At 37.5% G+C, this 18,111-nt stretch overlaps 1 protein-coding gene across 2 annotated transcripts in view; it reads left to right on the top strand.

The window, feature by feature from the left end:
* Nucleotides 1-18,111, top strand: part of RABGAP1L (RAB GTPase activating protein 1 like) — a 737,668-nt gene that overhangs the window by 82,993 nt on the left and 636,564 nt on the right. For both annotated transcript variants that reach the window (XM_070384895.1, XM_070384896.1), the window contains exons 4-6: nucleotides 4,725-4,935; nucleotides 9,488-9,662; nucleotides 17,400-17,557. In XM_070384895.1, coding sequence (XP_070240996.1) covers nucleotides 4,725-4,935; nucleotides 9,488-9,662; nucleotides 17,400-17,557 — 544 coding nt within the window. The remainder of the gene's footprint in view (nucleotides 1-4,724; nucleotides 4,936-9,487; nucleotides 9,663-17,399; nucleotides 17,558-18,111) is intronic.

Raw genomic sequence — 18,111 nt, 5'->3', positions numbered from 1 at the left:
CTTTAGAAAGCTTTTCCTGCACCTTGCCTCTTTTGTAGGACTCCAGTTACACATAAATTAGACCATTTGAACTACTTAATCTACCATGTTCATCAGTCACTGAAGCATAGTTTTACCAGTGGCTCTTGCGTGTAATTGTTTTGCATAAGTACTTGCTCGGTTAACAAAATTCATTCTGTGCACACACACACGTAACATATTAACATTCAGGCTTAAATTGTATTTGTAGTTTTTTCTTTCTTTTTTTTTATATTGTATTTATAGTTTTTTGTCTCTTTTGAAATACATTATACTGAACTGATTCAAAGCAGGGAGAAACATGCTTCAGTGATTGAAGAACATGGTAGATAAAATACTTCATTTTGAATGGCTTTAGTTTTTGAATAGAAAAAAAAGTGGTGAAGGGTGCATGGTTTAGTATAATATTTGAAAGCTGGGGTGGGGAGGTTGAGAATGGCTTTTATGAATTATATATTAATATCCTGTAAGTATAATTTTGCTAATGAGAATTAGAGCATGCCACAAGGATCTAGTTTGGGTGAGACAGGCATGCTTAATATTGTACAGCATGGATATGGGTAACGGGAAGAGTTGGAGACTAGCTGAATGGGGTTTTTAGGTGCGGATGGGGAGGGTGCAGAGGGGAAGCTTTATACTAGCTGATATATGCAGATGAATGCTGTCTAACCACAGTTGGGACTTTGCTACGTGCATCCTCTGCTAGAATTAAAGTGGATTTTTTAAAAAAAGAATTGGGGGAGCAGTCATAGGATAATTCATCAAAATAATTACTTTGAGGAAAACATTTTCATTGGGATACTTACATAGTTTGTAGAAGCCAGCAAGCCAGGATCGAACAAAATAAGGAGTTTGACTTTTGTTGATACTAGTGTGAGATGAAATATCTTAACATTGTTAATTTTTGCTTAGGAAATTAGGCTGCTTAATAAATTTGATGTTATTTTCATTATTTTTTGGCACTTTTACACTGTCTTGGTATAGTTTTTTCTCTTCAATATTTTATATCATTTGAACTCTGTATTTTTGACTTTTTAAAATACGAAGTGTAGACTTTTTTCCCTTTCCTTTAAAGAAGTTATAGATAAGTAAGATAATACTTTGAGAGATCTGCAGTACAAAATGGCCAATTCCAGAACTCATAAGATATAGGATAAACATTAAAATAAATGAAAACACAGAGAGACCTAAATTTTTTAAAACTTGAACACATTCACTGGATCATTGAAAAAGCAAGAGAGTTCCAGAAAACCATCTATTTCTGCTTTATTGACTATGCCAAAGCCTTTGACTGTGTGGATCACAATAAACTAGATCACAATAAAATGAAAAAGAAAGAAAATTCCGAAAGAGATGGGAATACCAGACCACCTGACCTGCCTCTTGAGAACCTGTATGCAGGTCAGGAAGCAACAGATAGAACTGGACATGGAACAACAGACTGATTCCAAATAGGAAAAGGAGTATGTCAAGGCTGTATATTGTCACCCTGCTTATTTAACTTATATGCAGAGTACATCATGAGAAACGCTGGGCTGGAAGAAGCACAAGCTGGAATTAACATTGCTGGGAGAAATATCAATAACCTCAGATATGCAGATGACACCAACCTTTATGGCAGAAAGCGAAGAAGAACTAAAGAGCCTCTTGATGAAAGTGAAAGAGGAGAGTGAAGAAGTTGGCTTAAAGCTCAACATTGAGAAAACGAAGATCATGGCATCTGGTCCCATCACTTCATGGCAAATAGATGGGGAACAGTGGAAACAGTGGCTGACTTTATCTTTTTGAGTTGCAAAATCACTGCAGGTGGTGATTGCAGCCATGAAATGAAAAGACGGTTACTCCTTGTAAGAAAAGTTATGACCAACCTAGACAGCATATTCAAAAGCAAAGAAGTTACTTTGCCAACAAAAGTCCGTCTAGTCAAGGCTATGGTTTTTCCAGTAGTCATGTATGGGTGTGAGAGTTGGACTATAAAGAAAGCTGAGTGCTGAAGAATTGATGCTTTTGGGGTTTTTTTTTATTATTATAATTTTTTTTTTTACTTTACAATATTGTATTGGTTTTGCCATACATCACCGTGAATCCGCCATGGGTGTACACGTGTTCCCCATCCTGAATCCCCCTCCCACCTCCCTCCCCATACCATCCCTCTGGGTCATCCCAGTGCACCAGTTCCAAGCTTCCTGTATCCTGCATTGAACCTGGACTGGCGATTCGTTTCTTACATTACACACGTTTTAATGCCTTTCTCCCAAATCATCCCCCACCTCCCTCTCCCACAGAGTCCAAAAGACTGTTCTATACATCTATGTCTCTTGCTGTCTCTCATACAGGGTTGTCGTTAACCATCTTTCTAAATTTCATATATATGCGTTGCTGCTGCTAAGTCACTTCAGCCGTGTCCGACTGTGCGACCCCATAGATGGCAGCCCACCAGGCTCCCCCGTCCCTGGGATTCTCCAGGCAAGAACACTGGAGTGGGTTGCCATTTCCTTCTCCAATGCATGAAAGTGAAAAGTGAAAGTGAAGTCCCTCAGTCATGTCCGACCCTCAGCGACCCCATGGACTGCAGCCTACCAGGCTCCTCCATCCATGGGATTTTCTAGGCAAGAGTACTGGAGTGGGGTGCCATTGCCTTCTCCGATATATGTGTTAGTATACTGTATTGGTGTTTTTCTTTCTGGTTTACTTCACTCTGTATAATAGGCTCCAGTTTCATCCACCTCATTAGAACTGATTCAAATGTATTCTTTTTAATGGCTGAGTAATACTCCATTGTGTATATGTACTACAGCTTTCTTGTCCATTCATCTGCTGATGGACATCTAGGTTGCTTCCATGTCCTGGCTATTATAAACATACAGATGGCTAACAAACACATGAAAAGATGCTCAGCATCACTCATTATCAGAGAAATGCAAATCAAAACCACAATGAGGTACCATTTCATGCCAGTCAGAATGGCTGTGATCCAGAAGTCTACAAGCAATAAATGCTGGAGAGGGTGTGGAGAAAAGGGAACCCTCTTACACTGTTGGTGGGAATGCAAACTAGTACAGCCACTATGGAGAACAGTGTGGAGATTCCTTAAAAAACTAGAAATAGAACTGCCATATGACCCAGCAATCCCACTGCTGGGCATACACACCAAGGAAACCAGAATTGAAAGAGACATGTGTACACCAATGTTTATCGCAGAATTGATGCTTTTGAACTCTGGTGTTGGAGAAGACTCTTGAAAGTCCCTTGGACTGCAAGGAGATCCAACCAGTCCATCCTAAAGGAGATCAGTCCTGGGTGTTCATTGGAAGGACTGATGTTGAAGATGAAACTCCAATACTTTGGCCACCTGATGTGAAGAGCTGACTCATTTGAAAAGATCCTGATGCTTGGAAAGATTGAGTACAAGAGGAGAAGGGGATGACAGAGGATGAGACAGTTGGATGGCATCACTGACTCAATGGACGTGGGTTTGGGTGGTCTCCAGGAGTTGGTGATGGACAGGGAGGCCTGGAATGCTGTGGTTCATGGGGTCGCAAAGAGTTGGACACGACTGAGTGACTGAACTGAACCGAACTGAATTAATTTGTTTTAATTGGAGGACAGTTACTTTATAATTTTGTGATGGTTTTTGCCATACATTGACATTAATCAGCCACTGGTGCACATGTGTCCCCCATCTTGAACACCCCTCCTATCTCCCTCCCCACTCATCCCTCTGGGTTGTCCCAGAGCACTGCTTTGAGTGCCCTGCTTCATGCATCGAACTTGCACTGGTCATCTGTTTTACATATGGTAATATACATGTTTCAATGCTATTCTCTGAAATCATCCCACTCCCACATTCTCCCATAGAATCCAAAAGTCTGTTCTTTACATCTGTGTCTCTTTCACTGCCTTGCATATAGGGTCGTTACTGTCTTTCTAAATTCCATATATCTGTGTTAATATACAGTATTTATGTTTCTCTTTCTGACTTATTTCACTCTGTATAATAGGCTCCAGTTTCATCCACCTCATTAGAACTGACTCAAATGTGTTCTTTTTTTTAACAGCTAAGTAATATCCCTTTGTGTATATGTATCACAACTTCCTTATCCATTTGTCTGCTAATAGACATCTAGGTTACTTCCATGTCATAGCATTGTAAACAGTGCTGCAATGAACATCGGGGTACATCTGTCTCTTTCAATTCTGGTTTCCTTGTGTGTATGCCCAGCAGTGCGATTGCTAGGTCGTATGGCAGTTCTATTCCCAGTTTTTTTAAGGATTCTCCACATTGTTCTCCATAGTGGCTGTACCATTCTCACCCTTTTCTCCACACTCTCTCCAGCATTTATTGTTTGCAGACTTTTTGATGGTGGCCATTCTGACTGGCATGAGAGGATACCTCACTGTGGTTTTGATTTGCATTTCTCTAATAATGAGTGATGTCGAGCATCTTTTCATGAGTTTATTAGCCATTTGTATGTCTCCTTTGGAGAAATGTCTGTTTAGGTCTTTCGCCCACATTTTGATTGGGTGGGTTGTTTTTCTTGTATTGAGCTACACGAACTGCTTGTATATTTTGGTTATTAATTCTTTGTCAGTTGGAGACCTAAATTTTATTTGCAATTTTTTCATTTGTTTTTGGGCAATAGGTGAAATTATACTGGGAAGTTTTACATTAACTTTTGGGTGTTTCTTTTTTTTTCTTCCCTCAGAAATTTCTACACCCAGACCATCTTCTCTAAGTGAAATACCTGAAGAGGATAGTGTTTTATTTAACAAACTGACCTATTTAGGATGTATGAAGGTTTCATCCCCACGTAATGAAGTGGAAGCTTTACGGGCAATGGCAACTATGAAATCTGCCAGTCAGCACCCGTTTCCTGTTACTCTGTATGTGCCAAATGTTCCAGAAGGTTCTGTGAGGTAAGCGCTAATCTTTTTTTACTGCCCTTAGACACGTATGAAGTTTTTTTTGGATAGTGGTGATAATATTTTATCATGAATGAGGCCTTGGACTTATTTTGAATTCACTTTTACTCTGTAGCTGTGCAAGGCAAACATGTTTAGGTTTAGACTGTATTCCTTATTTGCTTGGGGTATTTGTAAATTTGCTTGGAATACTGTAAATGCACCTATAACTAAAAATACCTATGATTTGTGTTTCACCTTGTCATTTAACAGTGATTCAGAAAACAACTATTCCCTAGATTTTAAGCTCTTTACATCAGACTGGAAAGAAGCAAAATGGCTTTTTCTCGTATGCTTTGCTGGGAGTAATTTTTAATGTCATCTGAATCTTGAATTTCTTTTTTCTTTTTTTGGCCTGGTTATATTTATTTGTTTTGCATAGTATCTGGAATGAATTCATCACATTATTAGTTGGAGAGAATTACGGCCAGCATATGTGGTGTGTTGTGCTCTGTGGGTATGTAAATACAACCCATTTGTTTTATTTGGGCTTCCCCTGGTTCCAAATAGGAAAAGGAGTACGTCAAGGCTGTATATTGTCACCCTGCTTATTTAACTTATATACAGAGTACATCATGAGAAACGCTGGACTGGAAGAAACACAAGCTGGAATCAAGATTGCCAGGCGAAATATCAATAACCTCAGATATGCAGATGACACCACCCTTATGGCAGAAAGTGAAGAGGAACTAAAAAGCCTCTTGATGAAAGTGAAAGTGGAGAGTGAAAAAGTTGGCTTAAAGCTCAACATTCAGAAAACTAAGATCATGGCATCCAGTCCCATCACTTCATGGGAAATAGATGGGGAAACAGTGGAAACATTGTCAGACTTTATTTTTGGGGGCTCCAAAATCACTGCAGATGGTGACTGCAGCCGTGAAATTAAAAGACGCTTACTCCTTGGAAGGAAAGTTATGACCAACCTAGATAGCATATTGAAAAGCAGAGACATTACTTTGCCAACAAAGGTTCGTCTAGTCAAGGCTATGGGTTTTTCCTGTGGTCATGTATGGCTGTGAGAGTTGGACTGTGAAGAAGGCTGAGTGCCGAAGAATTGATGCTTTTGAACTGTGGTGTTGGAAAAGACTCTTGAGAGTCCCTTGGACTGCAAGGAGATCCAACCAGTCCATTCTGAAGGAGATCAGCCCTGGGATTTCTTTGGAGGGAATGATGCTGAAGCTGAAACTCCAGTACTTTGGCCACCTCATGCGAAGAGCTAACTCATTGGAAAAGACTGTGATGCTGGGAGGGATTGGGGGCAGGAGGAGAAGGGGACGCCAGAGGATGAAATGGCTGGATGGCATCACTGACTCGATGGACGTGAGTCTGAGTGAACTCCGGGAGTTGGTGATGGACAGGGAGGCCTGGCGTGCTGCGATTCTTGGGGTCACAAAGAATCGGACACGACTGAGCGACTGAACTGAACTGGTGGCTCAGACAGTAAAGAATCTGCCTGCAATGCAGGAGACCCACGTTTGATTGCTGGGTTGGAAGGATATCCCCTGGAGAAAGGAATGGCTGCCCAATTGAGTATTCTTGCCTAGAGAGTTCCACGGACAGAGGAGCCTGACAGGCTCCAGTCCATGGGGTTGCAAAACAGTTGGACATGACTGAATGACTAACACTTTATTTATTATTTGTACTAGAGTATAATTGCTTTGCAATGTTGTGTTTATTTCTGCTGAACAGCAAAATGAATCAGCTATATGTTGAACCTTGAATTTCTTTAAATGTAAATCAGATACTGTTTTCCTACATTCAGCCTATCAGTGTCCTCCAGTCACACTTGTGATTATTTTTGAAGTTCTTTCTTACCATGTCTGGCCCTTATGATCTGCTTTGACCTGATCGTCTCTCCCACCCTCTCTGTTCTCTCGCTTCTGTCACTACATGTACTTCATTCATTCGCTCTCTTCCTGTCATAGTAGCCTCTTTGTCCTTTCTCAAAGGTAGTCATGAATCCTGCCTCAGGACCTATCAGTCAGGAGTCCTCCCATGGGGCTTTTGTTTGGTCTCTTTACTTTGCCCAAACAAGCTTTCCTTGGTTTTCCAGTGACTCTTTCACTTCTCTCCAGTTTCACCTCAAGAAACCTTTTGTTGAAAGAAGTCTTTTTTTTTCTCCCTGTTTTTCTTAATAAGGTTTACTTTTGAGAGTGATTTTAGGTTCACAGCAAAATTGAGCAGAAAGTACAGAGATTGACCGTATCCCGGATAGGCACCCCCATCTTCCCCAAACACACACTTCCCTCACCATCAACGTCCTCTTCCATGTGGTACATCTATTACAGTCGATGAAACTACACTGACATATTTTAGAAAGTCCATAGTTTACATTAGGGTTCCCTCTTGGGTGGTGTACATGCTGTGAATTTGGACAAATATATAATGACATGTATCCAGCATTAGAGTATCATGTAGAGTACTTTCACTGTCCTGAAAATCCTGCCTTCTGCCAGTTCAGCTGTCCCTTCCTGCAGCCCCTGGCAACCGCTAATCTTTTTAGTATCACCATAGCTTTTGCATTTTCCAGTAAATTATATAATTGAAATCATGTAATAAATAGCCTTTTCAGATATTAGACATTTAACTTTCTTATTTTTTTTAAATTTTATTTTATTTTTAAACTTTACATAATTGTATTAGTTTTGCCAAATATCAAAATGAATCCGCCACAGGTATACATGTGTTCCCCATCCTGAACCCTCCTCCCTCCTCCCTCCCCATACCATCCCTCTGGGTCGTCCCAGTGCACTAGCCCGAAGCATCCAGTATCGTGCATCGAACCTGGGACATTTAACTTTCTTACATGAATTTTTGTGGCTTGGTAGCTCGTTTCTTTTTAGTGCTGAATAATGTGCTGTTGTCTGCGTGTACCACAATTTATTTATCCATTGGCCTATGGAATGATGTTGCGATTGCATCCAAGTTTTGGTGATTATGGATAAAGCTTCTGTAAACATCTGTGTGCAGGGTTTTAACTCATTTGAATAATACCAAGGAATGTTATTGCTAGATCATACAGTATGATTAGTTTTGTAAGAAACTATCTAACTATCAAAATAAACCTCCTTTGATCTTATCATAACCATCCTTCTTTGTTTTCACTGGGCCTTTTTCCCTTCAAAGAACTTTTCTTTGCCTTGATATTACGTATTTATTTGTTTATCGTTTTTCTTCCTCGCTAGAATGTCAGTTCCATGGAAGCAGGTTATTGGTATTTCTTCCTGCTGCAGCTTCATTGCCTGGAGCAGTTTTGGTCCATAGCAGGTTTTTAGTAAATATTTGTTGAATGAACCCATAAATGAACGAAGTCTAGGAAATTAGGTTAAATGTATCTTCAGTTCAGTTCAGTCACTCAGTCATGTCTGACTCTTTGTGACCCCATGGACTGCAGTATACCAGGCTTCCCTGTCCATCTCCTTCCCTGTCCAACTCCCAGAATTTACTCAAACTCATGTCCATCGAGTCAGTGATGCCATCCAACCATCTCATCCTCTATCATCCCCTTCTCCTCCCACCTTCAATCATTCCCAGCATCAGGGTCTTTTCAAATGAGTCAGTTCTTCGCATCAGGTGGCCAAAGTATTGGCCTATACTATTCTCTGAAGGCTGATTTAAATCTTTTTCAAAACTGTTCTGATTTGCCTCATTCTCTGAAGTTGAAAATGTGGGAAAAGCACTAAGTACCACAATAATAGCAATACAAATTTACAAGATTTTGGTAAAAATGCTTTGATTTTTCAGGAAAGGGTTTTGTAGATGGACTGTTTGTATAATATCTCTTATAAGTGTCAAAATGCCTTTCACTGTTATCTGTTGAATTTCACAGTGCCAAACATGCCTTAACAAAGATTTAGTGTTTTGATTTGCCTCTCTATTCCTAATGGGTACCCCTTAGTTTTACCACTTGAGATCCTGAAGTAGTCTGGAGGTTTTGGATCAATCCACAACCTTAGGATTCAAACAGGGAAAGTCAGAGAAATATTTGAAAAGTTCCACAAACTCCTTTTACCTCTTAAATTTCATTAAGTTCATCTTTGGAACCACTCTGACCTTTTTTAGGGTAAGAGAGGTCTTTGTTGAACAATGAATGATCTGGGACCTAGATAAACTTACAGATATTGCTTTAAATAGAAATGAGCTCTCCAGGGATGGTTTGTTCCTTTTTTTCTGGGTGTTTCTTTTGCTATAACAGAAGAAGTGTAGTATTTAGGGATAGGCGACATTAGTTTTACCAGGCAGAGTATCCTTGGCTTTGAGATGAAGTGAATTGGATCATGGGACACAAAAGTGAAGTAATTGTGAAAAGAAGGTAAAGAATTTGTGTGTGTGTGTATATAATAAAAATATGAAGATAATTTGTTTTCTTGGATTATTATTCAGTTCAGTTTATTAGTACCAGTTTGTTTTTGTGATTTTAAGATAATTGTATGTTACTGGCCTAGTAAAACTGCCTTTGTTCTTTGCTAGTTAATATTTAATCTCATTTCTCATAACTGTTTTGCAGAATCATAGACCAATCCAACAATATGGAGATAGCATCTTTTCCAATTTATAAGGTATTGTTCTGTGCACGTGGCCATGATGGGACAACAGAGAGCAATTGCTTTGCGTTTACAGAGAGTTCCCATGGTTCTGAAGAATTCCAGATACATGTCTTCTCCTGTGAAATTAAAGAAGCAGTAAGTATAATATTTTGTAGCAATTTGCTATTGAGATGATTCAGTATTTGATTTGAGTTGCACAGAGTCGGACACGACTGAAGTGACTTAGCAGCAGCAGCATAGTTGAAATCAAATCGACTATTTGATTTCACTGTCAAATAATTTAGTATGTATGACCATATATCATATTACATAATACGTTTGGAGTATCTTTCTAAATAGAAAGTTAATATTTGTGATGGCATAGAATGAAATATGGAAATTTAAATCCGGTTACTCTGTGCTCTGAAGTGGTACTCTGAGTTTAACATATGTAACAGAAAAATCCCACTTGATGAGCTGTCCTCCCATCCCACCATGGTGGTAATTGCTCAGGCTTAGAAGGGAAGAGTATTTTTGCCTCTCTTTTATTTTTTTGATCTGGTTGTTCTCTGTGACTTTAAAAAATGTCCATAACAATACCTGTTTCTCTACTGAGCCTTCCACTTAGATATTGCACTGAGATTGTGTTATAGATCTCTGCGGTTTTCACTTGTGATCATTTACTGTGTGCAGTTGTTCAGAGGCTGGCTTTTGTTCTATAAAACTGTTTTAATTGTAAATGCAAATGCTCCTATTCAGCAGAACTGTTTGAAGATGCCAATGAGTTCCTCACACTAATGATTAAATGTTAGTTTATTTTTAGACTCAGAGTCAAATGGCTGTTATGTATATACATGGGGAAATTGCTTTCTCTTTGGTATCTATTGAATTCTTCTCAAATTAAAAATAGTTGCACTTTTAGAACTTCGGTAATTATACAGCAATTTTAGAGGCATTAATAACTGGGTTTGGATGGACAAATCTCAGTTGTGTTTGCTTTTGGAAATATAAGTTGTCAGCAGAAAATGCTAAAAGCAGCAGTTACTCTGTTTTCTCTTTACTGTGAAACATAAATAAACCATTGTATGAACAGGAGTTCTGAGAGTTTATTTCTGGCCACAACATGGGAACTCATAGAAATTTATATTTCTGTGTGTCTGATACTAAGCATGAGCAGTATGTCACTTGTTATGCCCTGGTGATCAATTCTATTTACACTGAAACAAACATGTACAGACATAGAAGTTCTCTGTCAGAGCTGTGCCCATGTGAGGAGTTCACATTTGTTTTGTTTGTTTTAGGCAGTTCTAAATCTATCTAAAATAGTTCTGTTTTATCCATGTGTGTATGTTGCGTGTATATAAATATATATAAACATGTGTATACATAAATATATATATAAATAGAGATACATATATCAATACATATACCAGTATGTATACATATATGCATGTACTGACTGCTTGGCCAAGTGTTTGATAGAGTGAATGAGTACAAGTGTGTCTGGTACATAGGAGACAGTGAATATAAATATGTTGAAAGAATGTATGTGTGTTTGTGAATTAGGGAGTCTATTTCTGATCCTTACAACTCCACTACAGAGGTGGGGAAGCAGATGGTAGAATCCTGGCATTTCATGTTGGCAACCATCATTTAACATGCCTGTGTGGATTCTGGATAATTGGCGCTCAACAATTAAAAAAATGAACTTTGAAGAATTGGAGAACCTGCTTCTTGGAGAGGCAGAAACACTGCTGTGGAACGAAATTGAAAGGCACCTGGTTGCAAGCATTTTTCATAACTGTGATGGTATGAAACTCTCTTTTTGGATTATAGCATCCACTTGTTTATGTGGGGGGTTATTTGTCATCTTGAGAGCTTTAACAGTGGGTAAGCAGTGGATAAAATAGTGGAGGGGATTCTCGGCCTATTTTGGGTATAGTATTAAATACTATATTTCTAGAGAGGGTCGGAGAAGGCAATGGCACCCCACTCCAGTACTTTTGCCTAGAAAATCCCATGGACGGAGGAGCCTGGTAGGCTGCAGTCCATGGGGTCGCTAGAGTCGGACATGACTGAGTGACTTCACTTTCACTTTTCACTTTCATGCATTGGAGACGGAAATGGCAACTCACTCCAGTATTCTTGCCTGGAGAATCCCAGTGATGGGGAGCCTGGTGGGCTGCCGTCTATGGGGTCGCACAGAGTCGGACATGACTGAAGCGACTTAGCAGCAGCAGCAGCCGCAGCAGCGAGGGTATTTGGTACATGTAGATTGTGAGAAAGTGATGTTCATGTATTTAGTTTTTTTGAGTAAGTTTTTCAAAGTGTTACATTCTGGGACATTGGTGGTAAAATTGTTTGGAGGAAAAATACTTGACAGTCATTCAATTTTATTATGAGCGATCATTTCTAAATACATATAACCCAGTATAGACATAGGGCTTATGCCAGGCACTATGTTACTTACTTACTTGATACTCATAACATCTCCATAACAGAGATAGTATTTATTTAGACTAGCGATCTTACACTTCTCTTTGCCTGGAGCAGTCATAGATTATGCCTGTTGTCTAAGTATATTATTAAAGCCTCCATTTTATTCTCAAAAGTGTTCTGGTTTGGGTGATAAATTGGTTACCATTTCCGTATCCCAAGTCTAAGAGAATAGATAATAAAGCTGGTTTTCAGAGGAAGTATATGATTCTGAAGACCCACGTATTTTTCAGTAACAACTTTCCTGTTACTTTACATAAAAAGTAAATGTAGATTTTTACCTTTCAGTTATGCTTTATAAAGGGATATCTTGGTCATTCCAGCAACCTTTGGGTTTTACTCATGCCTTTTATAGAAGGTGTCTGATATCTTCCTCTCTCCTCTCAAAAAATAATGACTTGGCTTTTGTCGCATTTACTGGTTGTCTGATTATCTGGTTCCCAGAAGTTTCTTGTTCTATGGTGAAGGGACAACATTAGTTCTTAGTATATGGGCCCCTCTTAATGGGTACAGACAATTGGCAAAGATAGTTCTGGCACAGACGACAGATGTTCTTACTGCTTAAATATGTACCATGCACAATGTCGCTAATTTGTTTTCCATTGTTTGCAGAGTCCCTGGATGAGATTTGAAGAAGTTTGTCAGTTAAAAGCAAGAAGACAACTTCTAAACAGAAAGTTGCAGCATGGCTGCCACTACCATTTGTCACTGTGATATGCTCTTATTTCACCATAAAATTCCACAAGCAGCAGATACCAGCCGTGGTAGAGGGGAAGCCCAGTGTGGGTGATGGGTTTTTTGGACCTATGACATGAGGATTAGGGGTTCCCACAGGAGTGTTAGGATCTGTTTGATCTGTTACCCTGGGTATTCTTTCGAGAGACTCTGCTGGAGTGGATGTTAATTGTCTTTGGCAAAAGAGTTGGGGGATCCAGCCAGAAGTATCTTAATGCTGATGATCTTTGTACAGGGAACATTCTGGTGAAGAATTGCAGACAAAGCATAATACCAGAAAGCATAGTAAAAAAAAGCCATAGAGGCACTTATTCTTGTTGAATCTTTATGGATATATTATACAAAGCTATTTTTAAAGATACAGTTAAAAGTCTTAGTTGACTCTTTTAAGAATTTATTTCTACTAGTCAGTGTAACGGTTTCCTTCAAAACAGATTTTTCTGTTTGGATGTTATACTTACTATTACTAGCAGTTCTCAGTGTTGTATTTTAGAAGCAAGTTGTTATCATCTTCTGTTAAAGGCATTCAGCTGTATTTTATGATAAATACCAAGAATATCATTAAGAAGATCTTTATTCTTAATGCTCTGGTTTTTCTTGGGATTGCTGATATACCACTACATAAAAGAAACCATAATTCTTTGGGAAAATATTGTTTCTAAACATATATTTACTGAGACGGTATTTTAGCAAAATACCTTATTTTGGAAATTAATTTGGAAGTTGTTAGTGTTTTTCTCAAATAAGTTGATTTTTATTATTAAAAAATTTCTTGTTTGATAATGCCTTTTTTTGTTCCTTTTAGTAGTATATTTGAGCAAGTTTTAAAAAATTTTAACACATACCTTTCTGGGTATTATTTTATAGGTATTTTATAGGATTTTTCTACATTTATTTTTTGGGTGAACATTTTCTTGATACTTGTTTTTAAAAGAAGTGATTCTCTTTCACCATTTTTAGTGAAAAGGCCTTATTTTAGAAGACTTGGCTATGTTATTTAAGTAAATATTTTGTCTAATAGTATTTCTTGGACTGTTAACATGTACTACATATTTGAAAATTTGGAAACTACTGAAATACCAAAGAAAGGTTACTCAGAATTCCACCAGAATTAAGATTTTGGTGTATCTCCTTTCCACGTATCTACCTGTGCCCTTTTCCCCAACTCTTCAAAAACAACAGCTACCACACCAAGAGATACTTTTGTGTTTAACCAGTGCTTTCTATAGGTACTGCCTCCTGGGGAAAAATTGTACTGTATTATTTGTTAATAAACCTTTTGACATCTGCAAAGAAAATGCCTGTTCTAGATTTTGTGTGTGTGTGTATTTAATAGTGTGATGCATATAGAATATTTTCCATGGTATTATGTCTTAAATTTTCTTTTCATGATGAGATCAGTTACCCAGTTTGTTCCAATAACTATAGATACTGATAATCATTGTCTTTTAAGCCACTCTACCTTACCCATTCTTGGATCATCATTCCAGCTTATTCACAGACTCTAGAAGTCACAAATGATTTTAACCTTGTTGGAAATAGCAACTTCTAAGACATAGTCAGGAGTGGATTAAATTGTTGTTAATGTACTGTTGAGCCCTTCCTTCAAAAACAGCAAGTTGTAGTCTTATTCCACTCCCTCCACTCCCATCATTCTCTGCTACTCTGGCTCCACTGCATACACTTAGGTTTTTAAAAAAGAAATTCCTGACCCTTGCCCATGCTTTAGAATTTGCGAAGTTCTTTGACTTTTTTTGGTGTAGACTCAAATGGCAGGCTTGCTGATAGCTCTGATACAAAGAAAACGAAATGACTATAGGAGAGAATAATAAATATGGTTGGGGTTTAACTCTACTAATGTATCAAAAATCATAGGTATTCTGTTTTCACATATAATGTTTTCTTAAAAATATGCTTAAAATTTGTTTTCTTAAAAATATATAAAGTAAATAATAGACTTCACATTGTATTTGAAGTTAGGAACTGGGGAGTACTCAACTGAAAAGTTTACTTTTTTTTTTTTTGAACCTGGACTGGCGTCTCGTTTCATACATGACATTTCACATGTTTCAATGCCATTCTCCCAAATCTTGCCACCCTCTCCCTCTCCCACAGAGTCCATAAGCCTGTTCTATACATCAGTGTCTCTTTTGCTGTCTCGTATACAGGGTTATCGTTACCATCTTTCTAAATTCCATATATATGCGTTAGTATACTGTATTGGTGTTTGTCCTTCTGGCTTACTTCACTCTGTATAATAGGCTCCAGTTTCATCCACCTCATTAGAACTGATTCAAATGTATTCTTTTTAATGGCTGAGTAATACTCCATTGTGTATATGTACCACAGCTTTCTTATCCATTCATCTGCTGATGGACATCTAGGTTGCTTCCCTGTCCTGGCTATTATAAACAGTGCTGCGATGAACATTGGGGTACACGTGTCTCTTTCCCTTCTGGTTTCCTCAGTGTGTATGCCCAGCAGTGGGATTGCTGGATCATAAGGCAGTTCTATTTCCAGTTTTTTAAGGAATCTCCACACTGTTCTCCATAGTGGCTGTACTAGTTTGCATTCCCACCAACAGTGTAAGAGGGTTCCCTTTTCTCCACACCCTCTCCAGCATTTATTATTTGTAGACTTTTGGATCGCAGCCATTCTGACTGGTGTGAAATGGTATCTCATAGTGGTTTTGATTTGCATTTCTCTGATAATGAGCGATGTTGAGCTGAAAAGTTTAAAGTGCCTATTTACACTTTACCTTGTAGGCATATTCTTTAGTGACTTATTTCCAGCATATTCTTTGATTCTGTTGTCCTTAACACTTAAATTATTGTGCTAAGTGAATTAAAGATCCAGTTGAGACTGAACATGTCTGCTTTTGTGTTACCTAATGATTCCTTGCCACTCACCCCAAGCACATTCAACTTAACCTGTGCTGAAACTTAAGCTCCATGTTCATTGTTGTATCCCTTGCCCCTTAAAACAAATACTTAATACACAGAAGACACTAAAAGAATATTTGTTGCATGAATGAGTGGATTTATCATTGGCTTAATTGTATAAAATTTGAAGTATAAAGTTTTTATTCTTTAATTTTACTTTTTATATAAAATAATAATAGCATTAACATTTTACAAGCAGTGTTATACAAATATGATGCTGTTGCTGAAGCTCAACTTTGGGATGACAGGCAGCATTCTTATACAGTTAAAATGTATAAGTCAGTTAATTTAGATAACTATTGATTTGGGCCTGGAAAGGCAGTTAGGATAATCTTTCAGTACTTAGGTGTAAGTGTGGCTGCTGGAAGTTTTTGAAGTTTGTGATGGAGTGTGTGTATGAGAAAAGGTAGGATATAAGAATGTAGCAAAAATAGAAAATTGAGGAAAGACCTCCATACTTTAAGAAGTTCTGTTAATGAGAGTTCTCTTACTTCGAGTGAATTATAAAATATTATAGTCTTAGACTAATACCAAGAATAATTTGAATTCACTTTATCCAAAGTGAAGGGTTTGTTAATATTCAGAGAAGTCTCTTTACTAGTACCTTCCAGTGTGAGATTTTGAAAATGTTACTTTTGTTTAAATCATTCTTATTTCATCTTGTTTTTATTTGTTCAATGCGTGGGTGACCTGAGAGATTTCAAAGGTCTTTTGTGCTTCAAGAATACAAATTTGAGATGATATGGTACTTCTTTTGGAACCAAGGAAGATAATAACCTCTGGAAGATCGTGAGATTTAGAGTGCTCCTCCATATTAGGGGAGGAGAGTAAGTCATTTATAATATATATATGCATATTTATATATCAAGTAATCACCAGGGTGGCTTAATACTAATAAATAAAAACATTTCAGATTCATTCATTTTGTGACACATTTATATAGCAACAGCATTGGGAAACAACACTGGAAGCTCTTTAAATCACGTTGCCATGTTTTGTTTCATTTTGCAAAGAACAGAGTTTATTGTATGGCTCAGGATCTAGCCCTCTGAAGCTGAGGGAAGTGAAAGGAGAAATTGACAACTTGGGCTAAAACCTCATTTGTGTGTGTTCACCGGGAAGATTTAGATGCCAGCATCAATCTAGTAATTGTCTTAGGATTCATTCTTTGCAATATAGTATCTTATGAGTCCTAGAAACATCTATAAGTACATGCAACTTTGTTTGTGACTTTAAATGTCTTTATTATGCTGTTTATTAAATGCCAGATTGAAAGAAACAAACTACAGTTGACCCTTGAACAGTGTGCTGGGGAGGTGGAGTGTATTAGGGGCACTGACCTTCTGCCCAGTCAAAAATTCATGTGTAATTTATAGTTGGCCCTCCATATTAGTGGTTCCTCCTTATCCACTGTTCCACATCTGCCGATTCAACCCACCATGGGTCATGTAGTACTGTAGTATTTAGTGTTGAAAAAGTGTAAGTAGACCTAGGCACTTTAAACCCGTGTTGTTCAAGGGTCAGCTGTGTGTGTCTGTGTGTGTGTATACACTATATGTTACAAACTCTCTCTCTCTATATATATATTTATGCTTACCCTATATCTACTTTGTCTATTAGGAACATTGTGACCTTGAGAAATTACAGATTCAAAAATTAGAGGTGATCAAAATGCAGTTAAAATCTTTGTCTAATATTATTTCCACTTTTTTTCTTTTAGGTAAGCAGAATTTTATATAGTTTCTGTACAGCTTTCAAACGTTCTTCTAGACAAGTATCTGATGTTAAAGACTCGGTTATTCCTACCCCCGACAGTGATGTGTTTACCTTCAGTGTCTCCTTGGAGGTAAAAGAAGATGATGGAAAAGGAAACTTCAGGTGAGATTATCTGGAAAAAATAAAAATTAGTATTGTGTCTGAAATATAATATTGACTAATATGTAGGTTCCAGAAACTATACACTGTTGTTATAAAGCTTTAGGATGATACAGAAAAACTTCATTGGTGGATGCGTGGTTCACTTTTGTCAGGCTTTTCAGATCGTTTATGTAAATTATTTTCTTGATATTTTAAAATACTGAAAATTAGAATAAAAATTTTTGGTCTTTTCAGCAATAATCACTTTTTAATATTATAAAATTTAAAAATTATTTTGTCAAAATTATTAAAAATAAATTTTATTTTATCACAATTTTATCAAAAATATTTGATACTAGGGTGTACTTTTTAAACTTCATATTTTATATTGAGTACAGTTGATTAACAATGCTGTAATAGTTTTAGGTGTACAGCTAATTATCTGTATACAAGTCTCTATTCTTTTTCAAATTCTTTTTCCATTTAAATTTTTACAGAATATTGAGCAATGTTCCTTGTGCTATACAGTAGGTCCTTGTTGGTTATTTTAAACATAGTATGTACAATCCCTACTA

The sequence above is a fragment of the Bos mutus genome, chromosome 16, assembly GCF_027580195.1.
Source record: "Bos mutus isolate GX-2022 chromosome 16, NWIPB_WYAK_1.1, whole genome shotgun sequence".
NCBI lineage: Eukaryota > Metazoa > Chordata > Mammalia > Artiodactyla > Bovidae > Bos > Bos mutus.
The sequence above is the reverse complement of the archived record's forward strand: the minus strand, read 5'-3'. Positions and strand labels throughout refer to the sequence as shown.